This window comes from Camarhynchus parvulus, chromosome 14 (assembly GCF_901933205.1).
Source record: "Camarhynchus parvulus chromosome 14, STF_HiC, whole genome shotgun sequence".
Classification (NCBI taxonomy): domain Eukaryota; kingdom Metazoa; phylum Chordata; class Aves; order Passeriformes; family Thraupidae; genus Camarhynchus; species Camarhynchus parvulus.
In genome coordinates, this window is record NC_044584.1 from 10,121,905 (window position 1) to 10,141,140 (window position 19,236).

Genomic DNA, 19,236 nt, shown 5'->3' on the forward strand with positions numbered 1-19,236 from the left:
AAAGAAATTGATCAGTTTCCTTTTCTCAGCTTACTGGTAGCCTCCAAAATTTTAGAAGCAAAATTGCACTGGCTGAAACTCAATCATTTCAATACGCTTTTAAAAATCTTACCCTTTCCTTTGAACCCAAGATGATGCTTGCAACATCAAATATCACTGCTAGGGCCACCTCTCCTATTTTGCAGAGCTCTTTCTCCTCATATGCCATGCAGATGGCTATGGCATCAATAAGCACCAAGGGATCCATGCCTTTGGACCCATTTTCTTCACTGTGAAACATGGCTGTGCTAGGCTGGCTCCCAACCTGATAGCACTGCAGCAAGAAAGGACCTGGAATTTGTAACAGGGAATGGGGGGGAGGGGAAATAAAGATAAAACAATGGATATTTCAATATGAATAGTCTTTTAATTAGATTTTACTACTCCTTGGACTAGCTGATGGCAAAACCAGTAAGCCCTGTGCCTATTTGCATACAAATGGATTGTAAGGCATCCTTCACTCCTAGAAGAAAAAAAGATTACATCTACTTGAATATCTTCTTCTATGCACTAGACTATGCACTGCAAGAAGATTAATTAAAACTGAGGAGTCATAAAAATCTCAGTTGCATTAATGTGACAATGAAGAGTGATATGCTCATAATATGCTTTTTATCAAATTACTTGTCATACAGCCCAAACAAAAAGTTCTCTTCTTGGGATATAAGACACTGCAATGCTCCAACATTTACTTAGTTCCCCTCAAGGTCCTTCAAAACCACAACTGGAAACAACCTAATTAAAGACCATCTGCAAATAATACTGTGAGTATTAAGTTACACAAATGCTCTGGAAGTGTATAAGCTGATCCATGCTGCAGTTATTTCATACTGTAGCATTTACAGAGCATTATCAGGTGACTGATTGCTTTCTAAAATTTGTTTAATAATGCCCACTGCTCTAAAGAAATAAAACATAATTCTACCATCAAACAAAAATCCAATGCAGTTACCCAGAAGTAAGTGCAATATTGTGATTTTAGTGTGAAAAAGCACTGAGCTGTGCCCAGCTCCCCTGGACTCCCAGAGCTCTGTCCCCTCACTCACTGCACTGTGTGTACAAGCAGCGAGCAGTGCCCAGCTCCCCTGAAGTACCAGAGCCATGTATGTCCCCACACTCACCACAGTGTGTGTAACAGCCCTGAGCTGTGCCCAGCTCCCCTGGACACCCAGAGCTGTGTCCCTCACTCACCACACTCTGAGTAAAACCACTGAGCTGTGCCCAGCTCCCCTGGACACCCAGAGCTGTGTCCCTCACTCACCACACTCTGAGTAAAACCACTGAGCTGTGCCCAGCTCCCCTGGACTCCCAGAGCCATGTCCCCTCACTCACTGCACTGTGTGTACAAGCACTGAGCTGTGCCCAGCTCTCCTGGACACTCAGAGCTGTGTCCCTCACTCACTGCACTGTGTGTACAAGCACTGAGCTGTGCCCAGCTCCCCTGGACACCCAGAGCTGTGTCCCTCACTCACCACACTCTGAGTAAAACCACTGAGCTGTGCCCAGCTCCCCTGGACACCCAGAGCTGTGTCCCTCACTCACCACACTCTGAGTAAAACCACTGAGCTGTGCCCAGCTCTCCTGGACACCAGAGCCATGTCCCCTCACTCACTGCACTGTGTGTACAAGCACTGAGCTGTGCCCAGCTCTCCTGGACACCAGAGCCATGTCCCCTCACTCACTGCACTGTGTGTACAAGCACTGAGCTGTGCCCAGCTCTCCTGGACACCAGAGCCATGTCCCCTCACTCACTGCACTGTGTGTACAAGCACTGAGCTGTGCCCAGCTCTCCTGGACACCAGAGCCATGTCCCCTCACTCACCGCACTGCTGAGCCACGGCCACCATGGTGTAGTGGCGGATGAGGCTGGCCACGAAGGGCAGGGCGCTGGGCCGCAGGTCCTTGATGACGGCCGACATGAAGGCCCCGGTCAGGGCCTGCTCGAAGGTCTTGCGCGCCGGCGTGTCCTGGGCCTTGTAGCGGTGAGAGATGATCACGCTGGGGATGGACTTCTCTGTGAAGCTGGAACACACGGTTGTGTTCAACAGAACCCCGAACTGCAGCACTCCCCAGCTCAAACTTCATTCAAAGTTTGCTCTGCATATCCAGCTCCTTCTCCACCTCCTGTTTTCCCCTCATTTTGATAGAGCCAGACCAGTTCACTCAGCACGAATTAATTTTGTCAGGCACTGGTCTCCAGCATGATGGATAGCTCAATTTCATCAGGAACATTTAAAGCCAGTGGTTCAGAAGAAGCCACGTATATACAATAATAGGTATACAGGCATCACACTGCAACTCAATTACAGAATGTCATTTTCAATATTTTGACATTTTTCCCTTTTTTAAAATGACATTTGATTTTAATCTTGAATGATTGAAACATTATTTATCAAAGCACTGCCCAACAAAACTTATTCATTGCAAAGCTATATTTATGTCAAGTCTAACAAGCCCAAACTGTGAAAGCTACTATGCTCTTTAGCTACACTTACTACATTGCAAGAGTCAAAGTCAGCCCACACTTCTTGGGCAAAGATGTTAAAGTTGTCTAAAAGCAATAAACTCGTGAAATATCAGTGACTAAAAGTGCAGAACATGTAAGAAAAGCTCTAATAAAAGGCTCCCACACCAAGATAAACAGAGGCTGCATGTGACTATGCTATAGCTTAGTCACTAAATGAAACTGAATTTTGTCTTTCACTTTAGTAGAAGTTTAGATGTACGTACAAAATGTCACAATCTAAATTAATCTCTAAAATACAATTAAGCACCAGAATATTCCAATTATATAAATAAATGAAACTAAAATTAATCATATTGATCATATATAAGAGATTATACACAGGACTGTAATTAGGGGAAGAAAATTAAACTATGAAACATTAACATGTCACTGGCATTAAAAAACATGCTAACAAAACTCCTTTTCACCAGCAGCCAAAAGCCCCATGAATTGCACAGACTAATCACTGTCTCTAAACTAGATTACTCCAAAGACACCATAAATTTTACATACACATTTATGTTTAAAGAATTGTCATACTTGGGGTGTGCAAGGAGTTGGTACAATGCATGTTTGTTATCATCCAGGCTCATCATGGCCACCAGGAAGCACTTTATGACCTCCCAGGCCTGCCTGCGGTAATAGGGCTCCGTGTTGGCGCTCTTCAGACAGTCCAGGGCTGTCTCAATTGCCTGGAATGGAACAAGAGAACCCACACACTCCTTACTCTTGGCATTTACTAGAACGTCATTAATCAAGGGAATGGTATCATTAATATATATTAAAAGCAGCTTTCAAAGTAGGCACAGTTTGGAGTGCCCGAGTTAGGAAATGCAGAGAGAGCCTGAGAGTGTGCCTTGAAAACACCCTGCTATTTTCTGAGCTTTTGTACATGTTAAGTTTCATGGCAGATACATTTACCTCCACGGTCAGAAAGCATTTCAAGCTATGAGTGAAATAAACCTTCACTGTGTCCCTCCCCTTTCCCAAAAACAAATTTTCCTTGTCTTCCCTTCAGCAATAATCATTGCATCAAATCCCTTTATAGTGTATGTATATAATGCATTTATATTCATATATAAATGGTACCTTTCCATGCATGATGAAACGTCCCTGTAAGCAACTTCTGAACACCAGTTATTTAATGGAAATAGTCTCTTCCTTTGCAAGATTTAATACATTCGAGAATAATTCGAAACAATGTTTTAAGACATGAAGATGATTAAAAAAGGGGAGTACATCTCTTTGGGAAATTTCTATTTTGTACTTATATATATAGAGATAATACATAAAAGCACAATTGCCTAATTTCTATCCTTCTCCCACAAAAGACAGGAAAATAAATGAGATGGGCATTAAGGAAAAAAAAAGGTAAAAATTGTAAAAATTTTTCTGGAACGCATGAAAAAAGAAATTATCAATTGCAAGTTAAATCTAACCATCCATGCTTAATAAGTTTATGCAGAAAAAGCCCCTCCTATAAAGTGGGCATTTTCCTTCCTTGGTATTTCCACTGACTTATCATCCCAAGTTTTTATCACAGCATCTCAATGAAAAAAAAAATAGGTTTTGGACAGACCACAAAAGTCTACCAGGGCACTAAAAGAAAACAAGGATTTCTTGTTTTCAATTTATTCCACCTTTTTTTTCTTTGTAATTAGACATTTCCTTTTCATAGATACAAAGTGTTCAGCAGATAACACTTTCTTGGTCAACATTGAACAGCTGCAGATTGCTCCATATAAATGTTAGATGCTAAAATCCTTAGGAAAATTTAGTTTGAATTAAACCTAGCAGGACAGGTAAATGTCAGCAACTACAGTATTTATATGTATTCAACTCATCAGCTTCAGTCCAGTGGAGAAATCAGTAATCTGCATTTTAAGAATCACTTTTCCAAGCTATTTTTAAGCCTGTTGGCTGGAGGGAGCCAGAGAGCCAGCTGCCTGTGAAGAAAATTGCTCACTACATTCAGATGGTATCTACTTATGAAAGTCTAATTGAAAAGGTAATTATTAAAACGCTACAGACCAAATTATCTCAGAATCCAGCTTCACTTTCAGATATTAGATTGCTGTAATTACTGAGAACTAAGCACTTGTGATACACCGTGACTGCCAGATGAAAGCCAGTACAGTACAAAGTGCTTCTAGAGACAGCAAACAAAACCAAATCACTGGAGTCATGAGAATAGTCACCACTGAAGAATTTCTACAGTAAAGTTTTGTTACATTTCAAAAAGCAAATAGGGACTTCTAGATGAGGATCCTGCTCCTAACCTAAGCAATATACCAGAAGTTCCAGCCTTACCCATTCTATGAAAACATTTGGGCCAGTTAAGGTCCCTATCCTATCACTTTGTAAGAGCAGTACAGCATGTCTAAATCTGTTATTTTGGGGGTGAAATCTTACACAGTTTATAGAAGAAATCAAGAAAGAACTTCTAGGCAGATATTTTTTAAGTTAGTTTTTCAGCACTGAAAGTAACTTAAGCCCTTACCTTTTCCATTGGGAGCTGAATGGATGCTTTACAGTCTGAAAATTCAATTGTGATACTGGGTCCTTGGATTTCTGTGACCACATATTGTAGTTTCTGTGATTCCTTCAACATCTTCCTGTTACTTCCACCAAATTTCCCAAGCACACGATAAGCCACGTGGGAGATGCTGTCAGCAGGATTGCGCAGGGTTCGCCACAAAGCCTGGGGGTTTAAGGTACATGGGCAGGCCAGGCTTACTTCAGCATTGTTCAAGTTGTCATGTAAAAAAAAAACATCTTACTCCAACATTTTTCAAGTTGTAATGTCAAAAAAAAGTCAAGGAAAACGCTTTATATTATATTTGCATTTGGGTAACTGACCCTGCATAAGTTCCTTATCAAGGCTGAATATCAGCAGTCTCAGTCCACAACAGCCCAAGCGCTTTGTAACAAGGTGGTCCTAAATGCAGTTTTAGATTAGACTACTGTGATCAGCTAGAAAATCTTTGATATCTTGGAGTGTAGTTTCATGTTTATGATGAATATTAAACAACATTGTTAGTTAAAAAAGCAGGCGAATCAAGGCTGTACTGAATTAAGCTCAGAGCTAGTTTTGAAACATAGAAGCAAAAAAAGTAAATAGAATGTAACCATTTAACAAAGTATATAGGAGAAACCATTCATTCACTTCTAAGTTTTCAGAGTTTTCAGCTTAACAGCACAACACCAACTATCCTTCTACACTCACATCAGACTGGTATGGGTCTCATGACAGATTTTTCAAGTTTTTGTAACCGAAGCTTCACACAAATTTCTGATAGTATTCAGCAAATCAGTGACCTCTTGTGGTCTAAGAGGAAACAACACATTTACCTGCATGAGCTCAGCTCGAACTGGCTGAATGTGGTCATACAGAAAGTCTGGCTGCAAGTTATCCACACACAATTCCAGAGTTCTTAAGCCCTGGCTAACCAGGGTCTGGGATCCATTGAGGGCTGACACCAAGGGGTCCATGAGCATTGGCAGATAAGGCAGCAGCGAGCTCAGACGAACGGGCACAGTGAGGCAGAGCTCTACAAACAAGTCTTTCATGTGCTGTTTGTGAAGGCCACTTTGCAACATATTAAGTCCTGAAAATTATGGATAAGTTACACACTCACAGGAAAAAGACAGTCTACAGTTTGCTGTTCAAAATTGCTATTTCCTCAATTCAGAAGAGCCTGACGTTTTTAAACACTGTAGAGCTTGCAGCTCTGTAAATAATGGATTTACAAAATATTAATACCATTCATTATTCTAACTTACATTTAAGGATGTCAGGCAGTGAATGCTTTTTTATGTACACAAATATAGAAGAAAAGGCATCTATACATACTTTAAAGTTTAATATTAGACTCCACAAGGTAGCATTTGAATACAGCAGATAGAAGAGAAAAAAATATAATTTGACTCAAACCTCAGCCTTGTAACAATAAAAAATAAACTCACACAAAACTTTTTTTAAAATATTTTGAATCCTGAAAAGAAACATTCAGTGAGTTCAAGTGCATTAATTGCCCCATTCAGAATAAGCACACTCCCCAAGTCATTTTTCTCCCCATAAAGATTTCACATATTCCATAAATCTACTGACATGCGTTTTACATAATGATTTATTGATAACATATATATTTGCTACCTACAATAAAAACTATCCCTACAGCTGTAGATCTGAACCAGTCTACAGTCATGGAACAGCTCTGATTAGCTTGTCCTTAGGTTTAAGTAGCTCTCCACATTTCCTTGCTCACCCTCAGTATTTCTGGAACACAGTTCTTGCAAGCATAAATGCTCAATTAATCAAACTGATTGTTATTTCCATTTCTTTTTGCAGTCTGGCACTACTTGAATTTCTATTTATCACGCCCTTGCAGGTGCACACACATGCCCTCAACTGCACAACAGCCAGAGCTTCACTGCCATGTTCTCCCCACAAAACCAGTGGTGGCCTGGCAACGTTGCTTCACCTACTCACTCATCCCCCACGTTTTAGGCCAACAAAGTTACCCATTGCAAAAAAACCCCAAACAAGTAAATAAACAATCAAAGAAACCCCAACAGCCCCATAATGAAAAGAAGAAAAACAAGCAGCAGAAATTGTGAAGCAGCCAAAACTATGGAGCCTGAAGCAGCTGATAGTAAATTAAAATAAGAACATTCAAGGTATTTAAATCAATCACTAAACTCAAAATCAGAAGCTACTTATCAGGGGTAGGGCTTTAGTTTTGAGGGGTTTTCAACTACACAGCATAACTTTATTACTACTATTCACATAAAAAAATCAGAAGCTGGGGCAGGGAAAGAAGGTGTTGTTCTACCTTGCAGTAAGTTTGGTAACAGCGGCAAGAATTCTTGGTATAACAGATCATGACTGCCTCCTCCAATAGATCTGAACAGTGCTCTGAGCAGCAGGAAATAGTTATAGGGCTCTTTGGCAGTCTGTGCAAGTTCCATAGAGCTGTTCACAATCTTGTGCAAATGTGGCTATAAAGAAAATAAAGCTTGAAGATTAATAAAATACCCATTATGTCATCATCGTACTATACAAGAGTTTAGCATGAGATTAGGCAAATCTGACACATTGAGAAAATATTTCCTCTCAAGCACCTGGGAATGGGGAGCAGAAATCAGAGGTGTCAGAAGGAGAAAAGAGGACACTTAACAATATTCATTTACCCCTGATCTAATTTCATTGTTAGTTCTTAATTTTGTGAATGCTAAAATTTAATTTCGAAAGCAAACTCTCTCAAGTAAAAAAGGCTATGGAACTGGTAGCCTTTCTAGAGCAGAGGACATGAACATCTTGCAGATTCATTAAAATAGTTGATAAATTAGTTGATAAACCAGTATTCTCATGGACTAGAGACAAACAGCAACGTGTCTAGATATTATTAACATCTAAAAAGCTTTCTACATTGCTATGCAAATGCTGCAAACAGCCTTCATCATTCAATTAAATTGTCTGCCCAAGGCCCCTACCATTCATCCTACAGAAACAAAAAAAAGTAACAGAAGCATGAAACTGTGAAGGTAGCAAATTACACTCTTTAAACTTCATCACCATCTTATAAAATCCAAATGGCCTTGATTCTGATTACAAACTGCAAGAATTAAAGCAAGATTATATGAATATTGCTTTATATTACTGCTAGTTTTCAAAGATTCTGGGAAATTGGTAATCCCCACTCTGTTCTACAGTTACCTGTATCAGAAATTTTGTTTGGTACAAAGTACAAGGAAGAAAAACAAAGAGAAACTATGAGAGCACAATCAGTGTTCCATTAAATTCTTAATGTCTTTTCTAGATACAGGCAGCTGCTGCATTTATGAGGGAAGTGCACTCTTGCTACAAGCTCAGCATTTCTAAATTCACTGAATAATGAGATGATCTCACCAACATAAATAGATCCTTGGAATACATAATATATTGTCAGTAGAAAGAACAGCATTCCTCAAGCCCAGACTTCCCAAGAGCATAGAAAAATCAACTCAAGAGGTACATGTCACTGAATATGACATGAGTGAACAAGATTCACCAACACACAAAAAAGTTATTTCAATCCAAGTAAAAACCTTAAGTTAATACAGAAACGAAGAGAAAATATGCAAGAACTTGTACATATCCTGACCATGAAGTTACATGGGCTTATGGCAATCACAGACCACAGTCATGTATCAGCCATTTATACTCAGAATTAGTACATGACCGCATAGTTTCAAATATGAAGAAAATATCCAAAGAAACCATCTCTTATAAACAACATAATGTACTTGGAATTTGGCAAAAAATGGAGGAGTGTCACAAATAGTGCTTCAAACATTAAATGACTCTCAAACGTTACTGTGCAAAACTCTTAAGAGTGCTGTTTTTAAAGCAGACTTATTTTTAAAACAAATGACCTTTACCTTCAGCATTTGTTCATTTTCAGCTGCAAATAGTGAAACTGAGCCAAAGACTAACTTGAACAGCTTGAGATACAGATTGGAGAGTTCCACATTAGAGCCCATTTCTGGCAGACGATCCAGAAGATACTCCACCAAAATGGTTGCAAAGAGAGCAGAGGTAGTAGGGTTTGCCAAGAAAGAATTGGCAACAATCTATAAAAGGAAACCACAAAGAACTTATTGCTGCTGTAATAAAAAGAACAAAAGAATAAATGCACTATCCATTAAAAAAAACTCTAAGATAAATTTCTTTCCCCATCTCCATTGCTACCCAAGTGATTCTGTTTGTCCTCAGTGGAAAACAACAATCTATGTAGCTTAATGTTGAAGTCTTAGGTTAAATTAATATTATAGGATTTGCATTCCGTAAAACAGAAGAACATTGGCACAACAAGCTGAACAAAACAACAAGTCAATAAAGTTCAGTATTTTTCAAGAATGAAGTCCATTCATATCTTCTAAACTGAAGTGTTCATGTTTGTATTGCATCACTTAGGTATAGTTTTTTGAAAAACCATTTTTAAATTATTTTCATAGACTATTATTTACATAGACTGCTTCAAATCTCACGTGCTAATTTCAATATTTTTATGATTCTACATCAGTCATGTGTACCTCAAGGCATAAGCTCTTTCCTACATGCTGTTCATTATCAATTTAAAAAGTAAACAGTAACATACCTGAAGAGCATAGTTTTTAGAGATCCTCTCCACCATGTAAGGAACAGTAGTTTGAAAGATTTCTTTAAAAGTTAAAGGGTTCATCATGGTGAACACACCAGCAAAATGCTCCAGAACTTCCTTTTCCTCTTTCATCCTGACTGTCTGACAGTTTGCTACTCGAACATATGTCTGTCCATTTCCTGCTATTTGTACCTACAGAAATTGAGAAAACACATACACTGCTTACAGAATTTGAGTAGCTTATTCTCCATCACACTTAAAATAACTTTTGAAAGTAACCAACATTTCATGGGTTTTACATGCAAGCCCCACATAAGTAGAAGTTGGGCACAAGAGCCAACGATGACAAAAATACTAAAAATACTAACACTGAGTGTTTTCAGAACATATTTTAAAACTAGGAAGTTACAAATAGAGAAAAACAACAGTAGGAAATATCAGTGTACTTACAAATTACTTAATACCCAACCAAACACATTTACATTTCATTGATACTTTGTGTAACTACAGAAGACAAACACAGACATGTGAATGCTTCAACTGCTAGCTAAACTATCTCTTTCAAGGAAAGACTTACTTCACTACATGAAAGACTATTACTTCCAGTCTGACCTGCCTGCATGAACAGACAAAAATGGCTGTTGAGAAAAAAACCTGTTGCTTGCAAATACTAAGTAGGTTGAAATTCACTTTTGAAATTAATTCTTCATATTGAGCATTTCTCAACAGTTGTGGTCCCAATTAAAGGCTTAGTGAAAATATACTATGTGAATAATCTGTGTTTTAGCTGACAAATAAATCTTTATTAAAGGATCTAACATACAGTAACTGTACAAATAGAAGTGCTGTGTGGGCAGGTTACATACCTGATAAATATCTAATGCTTGCATTGCATATTTTACCAGTTTTATATAGATTTGAGTCTCCTTAGGTTGCAACTGCTTATTAGGAATGAATTGTGCTTCTGAAAGAAGAATAAGAGTTCAGCATTAAAAATACTATTTGCTTTCATTCTAGAGAGGGTTTTTCTGTAGAATTATGAGAGATAAATGCAATTAAATATGCAGTTTTACCACCAGGAGCTTTGCACGAGGTGATGCCCCACGTGATCGTCTTGACCCCACAGACCAAAGTTTTCACCAAGCTCCGGCAATCCGTGACCTGAAATGTCTGCTTGTCTTCTTTTTCTTTCTCCCCTTGTTTTTCAAACACAGGTACAGGTGCAGGGGCCACAGGAGTGGCTGGGGCAGGAGATGGGACAGGAACAGGGGCTGCATTTGCTGCTGTGGGCACTCCAGGTAAGGCGGCTTCAGCCGCCCCGAGCTCGGATTGGGGCTTGCACTTCTTAAAAATGACAGAGAGCTGGTAGCGTGCTATGGTGTGGAACTTCAGAACAAACACCTAAGGCACAGGAGGAGAGGCAGATCAAACAGCAGGGAGGGGGGGAAAGAAAAAGACAGTAAGTTGCTTCTTCAAAAATCATCCTAAATTTAATAGTACTGATATTTCAAATCAGCTTAGTGAGATCAATAAAACTTTCAGCTATTTTTGAAGTCATTCAAATGACAGCAAACATTTTTAAATGTATCAATAAACTAGTTGGCCCTCTTTGAACCAGTAGTGCATCCTTGATTTTTAAAAATACAAAAAAAAAATGCCATATAAAGATCCTTAAAAAGGATCATTAGGTCTTCAAAGAGAAGATATTTCTGATTGTATAGATGGCATTGTGCCATGCAAGGACCTGTGTGAAGATCCTCTTTCAGGGCTTAAAAAAAAATACACCAAAAAGCATAAGGCACTAAATAGCCAATAAATTAAAAAACACACCAATAACCATAAGGCATTTAAAAATACAATTCTTGCATACTCCTACACAACAAAAAAATTATAACTAAAATTTAGAATAAAATTATTAAAAAACTAAGCTACTCAAAACAGGCATTCTATTTCCTGCTTTGAAACTAACTACTGAATGAAGCTGAGTTGACAAAGCATCTCCACTACACTTGAGATGATATCCCAGCTGCAGAGCATTTTAAAGAGCCCTTCTCTGAAGCATTGAAGTGAAATACAGTACACAGGCTGTTCCTACATATTCTCATTTCTGAAGAAAGGAGAAAGTAAAATGTGATTGACAACATACTACAAAGCAGGATATCCAAGCAATTATCAAATGCTTTAAACAAATCAATACCTCCAGCATTCTCATAAGGATGTCTCTACCATTTCCATTTTCCTGTTCACTTTTAGACCGGATACAGTCTACCAAATTTAGCAGGAGCTTGCAAGACATGGTCTGGATACTGCTTGGCAAAGATTCATCATCGATGTTCTTGGCAAACAGCTGGACAGCCAGGGAAAGGTCATTGAGAGGCAAATGCTGCCGGACATGATGGACCAGGTCTGCCAGGGTGCTGTATGCAAGGGGTCTACAGCCAAAACAAGAAATGAGGAAAACACACTGAGCACAACTAAAAAGTTTCCTAATTTGACTAAACAAATAATTACTGCCTGGAGATACTTCCAAATTTCTCAATATAAGTTTTCTATTTTCATATGCAAACCCAGAGCTCACAAGGCTTTTTCGGTCACATGAGGAAATTTTAAGCTGTGCAATTTAACCAATGATGCATCAGTCTATTCCACAACTCTGGTACTGCCTCTCTGATCTTTCTTCCTTCACTGCAGAACACCCCACCACATATTTTCATCTACATGCAGATAACATGCATGTTAGCCGAATTTTGAGCAGGGCTGGTAATCTGTTTCATAATTAATCACAAATTATTCTAACAGAGAAAATACTTCTAAATCTAACACATGTTGTCAATAAGGTACTAGATACTTAAAAAGAACTAATTCTCCTAGTTCAGATACTAATTTGGTCAGCAAGCTCACCTAAAATTTAGACTATTGAAGACACAGAAAGTTAGGTATTGTCTCCACTTACTTCTTCAATTGCCAACAAGTAAGTTTTAAAGTACTCATTGACAAAACAGTTTAAATGTCATTCAGATTTTACACCAGACATAAGATTTAGGGTGTTTCATGAAATATTGGGCAGATACTGAGTTGGTTCCCCTGTTGTGGTTGTCCTCCACAATTCAAAAAACTGAAATCGTCATTCACCCATTTTTCTTATTTTGTCCTACGCTCACATTACCATGCTGTGCCATCAAAGTGTTAAACAAAAGCCACTATTACAGCAGCAGAAGCCCTGCCAATAAAACAATTTAGTAAAATTAGTTATTTGAAGCAAAGATTTAGGACCCTATACAGAAGCTGCTGTAGATATTAATGATTTTCAAGCAGCCCTGGCAGGCACTCAGATCATTACTCTGAATTTTCTCATACCTCAGCGTCTCCCGGGCAGTGTATCCAGAGCCAATCAGTATAGATTCATCAAACAGCTTGTCCATGCATGGAATAAATTCTAGAATTTAACAAATAGAAAAATGAAAAAGCCATATACACCAATTGGCAAAGGAAATAATTAAAATAAGATAGTTAAGCATTAGACGACTTAACCTTGGTATTTAAATGTGAAGTTAGAAAGTGATTTTATCCCCAAATTAATTCCTGAAGCTTATAAAAGGCAGTGCCATTTACAAGGAAATTTTCAAACAATCTCCTGTGACTGTCCACTCCACTGACACTTGCCCCTTGAGTAACACTGCAGTACCCAGTCAAAGCCAATTATATTTGCAAAGAGAAAAAAAGTGCTCAGGTTATTTACAACTTTGAAAAACTTTTTGTATATAACTAATGAGTTACTGAAAAGGACAAACTGGGCAACCTGCACACAACAATTCCATTTGGCCTGGCATCTTGTGATAGTCCAATATAAATAAGTAATATGCCTCTAGAATTGATAGCAACAGCAGAAATCATTCCAGTTTACAGGTACACTTGTAAAGAGTGCTACATACGGCTCCTCAGGTCTGTTGTCAGGATGTGCTTGGCAGCAATCAGGAGCTCCTTCCTGAGGTGTGCTGTTTCAGCTGGACAATTGGAGAGCAGCTGCAACATTCCTTTTACCATTTGCTGAGAATATTTAGCCACTAATTCCTGCAATAAAAAAGAGTAACATGAGTACAACTACTACACTGTTCTATTCCTAAGGTTGGTGTTACATTTGCAAAATAGCACTCCATTAAATTCACTGGTTTCTCTTGCAAAATCTAATCCTAAAACTAAACTACAATAGTCATTCCATAAATACCCAGGGAAGGAGCATATTTTTTCTTTGTATTCACATGAGGATACTTTTGAAAGGATAACCAAGTACAGCTCCATCTCCAGATATTCTACACAAATGCTCCCATCTCCAACCCCTGATGCATTGCAGACATGCAGGTCACTTGCCTGCCATAAAGCAACTAGAAACCTGATGCATTAGGTACCAAAGTTTTACAAATTAATCCTACCTGGTAAATTCTGATAATGTAAGCCAAGAAAGACAATGTTTTAATCTGAGCAGCGATGAAATCAGCATACAACTCCTTGTTATAAAGTTTATGTTGTCTGAAATTAAAGGGAACAGTGGTTACGATTTTGTTCCTCCCCTTTAGTACTTCCACTCAGAAAATTCAGTGAAGCTTCAAATTACATCATCTTGTAGTGAAGTTCTTGCTTCTTAAAAGAATACAATCTCTCTGGAAGAGCCCACTTTCAACAAGCCCTCTGCCATTCAGATTCCCAGCAGCACCTTCCTACAGAAAGCCAAGCCAACACAAAGCAGCACACATTTGGCTCAGCTCCCCTAACTGAGGCCAATTTTTCTCCAGGCAATATTCCCTCCCACAGACTTGTCTGTCTCTCTCAAGCTCCAACCACTTAACCAGGTCGTCCAGGCAGACAGGGAAAGGCAGAGATCTTTCTCCCACTGCCCTGACCAGAACCACTTGCTGCTCTTCAGAAACATCCCTCTCTGAGGCACGAAAAGCAGTGCCTACCCCTGCAACATCACAAGGCTTCATGTACGCTACATCTTGAAGAGCACAAATCCATTATTGATGGCATGGAAAAAGATTAAACAAGTGTCCACACTCCCAGGGTTTTCATCACTGTCTGTGACAATGTGGATTTTCATCAGAAACTCTATTTTAAAAAAACTCATTATCAAATAATAAACTGGCACCTACTGCACAACTATAGACTTTACCAATGAGATATAATGACAATAACTTCACCTACAGAACCTTGGTAATTTTTAGTCAAATAATCATTGCTACTTTTGAGATTAAAAGCATAAGACTAGAATGAAAAATCACAAGATAGAAGACAAAAATATTTTGAGCAATATTGAATGACAAGTTTAAGTAGTTTATGTCAAATATCACCAAAATACCATTAAATGCTCTTACCTTGCTTGAGCAGAAACTTGTATTATAATAGTGTTCATAATCAAGGGCACAAATTCAGCTACTACATTATGAATGTTCAGTTTGTAGAGCTTAAAAAAAGAAAGTATTATTAGAGAAATTCACAAGTCACACTTGCAGTCAAATTACTGGACAGCTAATCACAAAAAAAACTAAGACATCTCACCAGCTTTATTTTTAGATGATATTTTAATTTCAAAAATATATCACATTCATTTTTACTAATATGATAGCCAACAGAAGTTACATAAACCATTCAGTAATGAAGTATTTACATGCAAAATACTGAAGTGTACTAACCTGATACATGAGAACAACAATAATAGGTAGCTCAGCCAAGACCTTTAGTGACAAAGATCCTCTGGGAATTATTGAATGCTGAAAGAAAGAATACATGCTTTATAAACAGTCTAATTATTAATTCCAAAGAGTATGTAAAACACTTTTTTACAGAAACTGCTCATTTTAGTAGCACTATATTTAACAATAACATTTTTCAAACACAAAGCATTGAGTATTACATTAAATAAAAATCCTGTAATTACAGCTGCATAGAAAATACCTGGAAAGTTTCAATCAGCTTCTACAGAAAAGCTTTGATAGGAAAAACAAGCCAAAAGAAAGTCTGTTATTTTTGCCTGGCATTATGATCTGTGGTCCTGTGCTACAGAGTCCCCAGCTAAGAGCAGTCAGAACACTCACTGTCCTCGTTTCACTGTCCTCTCGCTCAGGGTTCACCTTCACCACAATGGTTGTAATCATGCCAACCATCTCAGGAGTGGGAACAGTGTTCTCTGGAATCACCTGAGGGTTCTCAAAGTACCGATTCTACAAGCAAAGAGCAGAAGGAAAATATCACAAATGCCAGTAACAATGGAAAGGCCACCCATCTCCTCAGAACTCCCCATATAATCCTCCCCCAGAGCAGTTTTCTCCTCTGTGCAGTGATGTTTGCACTGCAGCATCTTCCCCAGGCCAGACACACACCCTGCAACCTACCCCCCTGGACAGAGCAGAAAAGCTCCACCAGCCAAGGGGGAGCTAAAGGAAAACATCCCAAGAGTTACTCTGTATCAGGGAGGGAAAATCAGACTGGAGCCTCCCTCCATGACCTCACCCTTCCCTCAAGAACAAACACATTTGGGTACCTGGAGACCACTGCAGCCGACCTCACCCTGCTGCAGAACTCCAGCTCACTCCATCTTCTCCTACCACTAACAGCGAGCCAGAAACACATGGTTTTCCAAAGCAAAATCTAAATGTCTCCGTTTTTAGACATAGTATTGAAAAATGGATTCACTAAAACTATATTTACTTTGTATCACTAGATGCAAAATAATTATGTCAGTATCGTTTAGAGACAAAATTAAGAAATAAAAACTAGTTTTCTGACTATAGCAAGGACGATTTAAGAAATAAAAAGCTTACCACTACTTTTGGAAGTTCCTTGTAAATCTGTTTGACAAAGTCCAAAAAATGATGAATCTAGGAAGGAAGAAGTCAGTTACCATAAAGAAACTTTTTTAATGAATTTTAAAACCACAATTTTAGAATCTCTGTATTAACAGTACAAATATATAAAATCTCCACTCAGTACAGCACACTTTTCATGATAACTGAAAATAATCTGAAAGTGTTCTCCTACCTCCTTCTGCTTTGTTAGTATTAATTCAAATTTCGTTTGGAAAGAATCTGATCTACCTATCAACTTTACATAATTCCAATACAGTATTGTTAGGTATAATTACCTAAATTAAACAACTAAGTCTTCCCAAGAGAAAATCAAGGCAAGAGAATAACAATGCAAACTTCTAAATTCCCCTTGATGAGTCATAGGAGAGAACAGGGGAGGCAGGGGGAAGTCAACCAGAGTAAATTCTTTTTCAGGATTTTCCTTTACAAACTAAAAGGGCATCAATTCTCTTCCTTTGTGAGGGAATTTTATTCCTTAGACTGCTCATATTGTCCATAAACATTTAAACCAAGTACAACAAAGCTTTAACAGTTTGGTTGTTTTTTTTTTTACCCAGGAGTGCCAGCATTATCCAATTTTCTTTAAAAAATCACTTTAATATGAAAAAAGGGAAAAAATTAAACATGGTTATGACAACAGGTCAGGCAACATAAAAGGACAACAGCAAAATAAATCAATCCACCCAGGTGAAGAAAATAGCAATTCTGAAGAGCATGGCAGCAAGTTTTATACCATGTAACAAGAGTTATGACTTACTTCTTGTGTGATTGCTGGTCGGAACTGTTTGTGCAATTCAATAATTATTCTTAAGCAAATCAGTACATTTTCTTCATTCTCTGTCTGGAAGGAAAAAAAAGAAACTTTTTAGTGAGCTCACTGCTGAATTCTCCAACTACTCAGTGGGTACTTCAAATTCCTGCAAAATTATACTCTTCTCAACAGCCTGAAGTGCCCTATTAATATGGGTTTGTGTGAGCAAGATGCCTTTCCTTGGATACCCTGCAGCCCCAGAGTATGGCTGAAATTAAATCCATCCCTGAGGGAATAAAACCCAGACATTTCAACCACTCTGTACCATCAGATCTGTTCCCATTGCCCCTCAAACAGAGACCCCCATGTGAGCTTCAGATGAGAGTGCTGTGAATTCCTAGACAGAAAACAAACTCCCAAGAATCAGCTATCTGCCAGTAAATCCTGCCCAGCATAAGAACAGCTCCCTGCATTTGTAAAATCCAAGTCACTAAAGGGCAGAAGAGAACAGGCAGAAAACCTGTAGATGGTAAGAAAGGGCATGGGTGAAGCTTAAATAGAATGTCTTTCCATTCCTGCTCCAGCAGCACAGCTATTGAAAATCCTATCCTCAGCAAATTCTGGAGATGAAGAAAGTAGAGGAAAATATTTCAGAAAAATACCTCCAGAAATCTGAACATCACAGACAGGATATTTTTGGTATGAAGACGAAGATGTTCATTTGTTGGTATTCTGTGAATTATTTCAAGCACAAGCTTCCGGAGTTGCTGTAAAAAAAGAAAAAAAAAAAAGAAAAAAAATTATAATGATATGACAGAACTTTTTGAAAAGCCCACAAAACCCAACAATTAGTTGCTATTTCATGTAGACATAAGCTTGTATTCAAAGACATAACTCTTCCTATTACCCACCTATGTGAATGAAGTAAATTTAACGACTTTACAGCTGGAAAATCAGACTTTTTATAAAGAATGCAATTTTAAGTATTTAATGACAAAGATTCAACTTTTGCCTTTCATTCCTAACCTTCAGTAAAGTCAGTAATTTGTAACAATGTGCCGTATTTCAGTAAGAAAGCCAATTCTGTTACACCTACTTTTCCTCCTTTTTCACAGAAGTCCAGATTAGCAAAGTTTATAAGTAACTTATTTAGAAACAGGACTTTTTCAGTTCTACTCCAAATGACAGATCTATTTTTAGCAAGTCTTAAATCATTTCATTAGGTTAATCAAGGACAGCAAAAAGGCAGGAAATGCTCCACACAGTTTACCTGTGCTGGCTTCTCCTGCAGAAACTGAACTTCCCCATCCTGTAGAAAGGTGAGAAATCGAGGGATGATGTGTTCCAGGAACGTAGAATATTGAGGGGATGATGTCACATTCTAATTAAGAACAAAAAATGGGGAGTTATAGACATCACACAGATTACATTCAGTTACATTCAGAGCCACTATTAAACATTTTCAGTGAATCTTGAATAGATTCAGTGACTAAGTATCTGCTGACACTACAGAACCACATGAGTTCCAAGAGAACATTAGCAAAACAAATACAAGTCTTTCCCTAGTGAAGGGAAGAGCAAAGAGAATCAACAAAGTCTTCAGATTCTAACAGATCACCAGACTAAGCAGCTAAAACTATTATTTTGGTCAGATAAATTGTTTCAGAAATAGCTTAAGCAGATAAAAAACTCCACAAGAATGATTTTAGTTTGCTCAGGCACATAACAACTAAGTATTCAACTAAAGTAAAATTTCTGCTAACGCAAGGTTGAGTTAACTTGTGTTTCACATTTTCTCTGCTGCTCATCTAACAAGATGGTCCATCACCATGCAAAAGATGTCACTGGAGACATCTCCACTCCTGATGTCAGATTCTGCATCTGACAACTCCTCTCTCACTTCCACACCATGGAATACTCAGAGGAATCAGAAGG

The 19,236-nt window shown here is 38.2% G+C and overlaps 1 protein-coding gene across 4 annotated transcripts in view; it reads right to left on the reverse strand.

The window, feature by feature from the left end:
* The window catches only part of TRRAP (transformation/transcription domain associated protein), a 76,067-nt gene that overhangs the window by 54,514 nt on the left and 2,317 nt on the right, over positions 1 to 19,236 (reverse strand). For 3 of the 4 annotated variants that reach the window (XM_030957814.1, XM_030957815.1, XM_030957816.1), the window contains 21 exons: positions 18,572 to 18,682; positions 17,964 to 18,068; positions 17,308 to 17,391; positions 16,506 to 16,562; positions 15,780 to 15,905; positions 15,378 to 15,455; positions 15,060 to 15,148; positions 14,121 to 14,217; positions 13,623 to 13,761; positions 13,048 to 13,126; positions 11,888 to 12,122; positions 10,764 to 11,091; positions 10,557 to 10,654; positions 9,688 to 9,882; positions 8,969 to 9,160; positions 7,381 to 7,546; positions 5,897 to 6,153; positions 5,046 to 5,246; positions 3,059 to 3,237; positions 1,862 to 2,061; positions 113 to 330 (listed from right to left, as the gene is read on the reverse strand). In XM_030957814.1, the coding sequence (XP_030813674.1) occupies positions 113 to 330; positions 1,862 to 2,061; positions 3,059 to 3,237; positions 5,046 to 5,246; positions 5,897 to 6,153; positions 7,381 to 7,546; positions 8,969 to 9,160; positions 9,688 to 9,882; positions 10,557 to 10,654; positions 10,764 to 11,091; positions 11,888 to 12,122; positions 13,048 to 13,126; positions 13,623 to 13,761; positions 14,121 to 14,217; positions 15,060 to 15,148; positions 15,378 to 15,455; positions 15,780 to 15,905; positions 16,506 to 16,562; positions 17,308 to 17,391; positions 17,964 to 18,068; positions 18,572 to 18,682 (3,234 nt within the window). The remainder of the gene's footprint in view (positions 1 to 112; positions 331 to 1,861; positions 2,062 to 3,058; positions 3,238 to 5,045; positions 5,247 to 5,896; positions 6,154 to 7,380; positions 7,547 to 8,968; positions 9,161 to 9,687; positions 9,883 to 10,556; positions 10,655 to 10,763; positions 11,092 to 11,887; positions 12,123 to 13,047; positions 13,127 to 13,622; positions 13,762 to 14,120; positions 14,218 to 15,059; positions 15,149 to 15,377; positions 15,456 to 15,779; positions 15,906 to 16,505; positions 16,563 to 17,307; positions 17,392 to 17,963; positions 18,069 to 18,571; positions 18,683 to 19,236) is intronic. The other variant, XM_030957817.1, reaches the window with a different exon arrangement.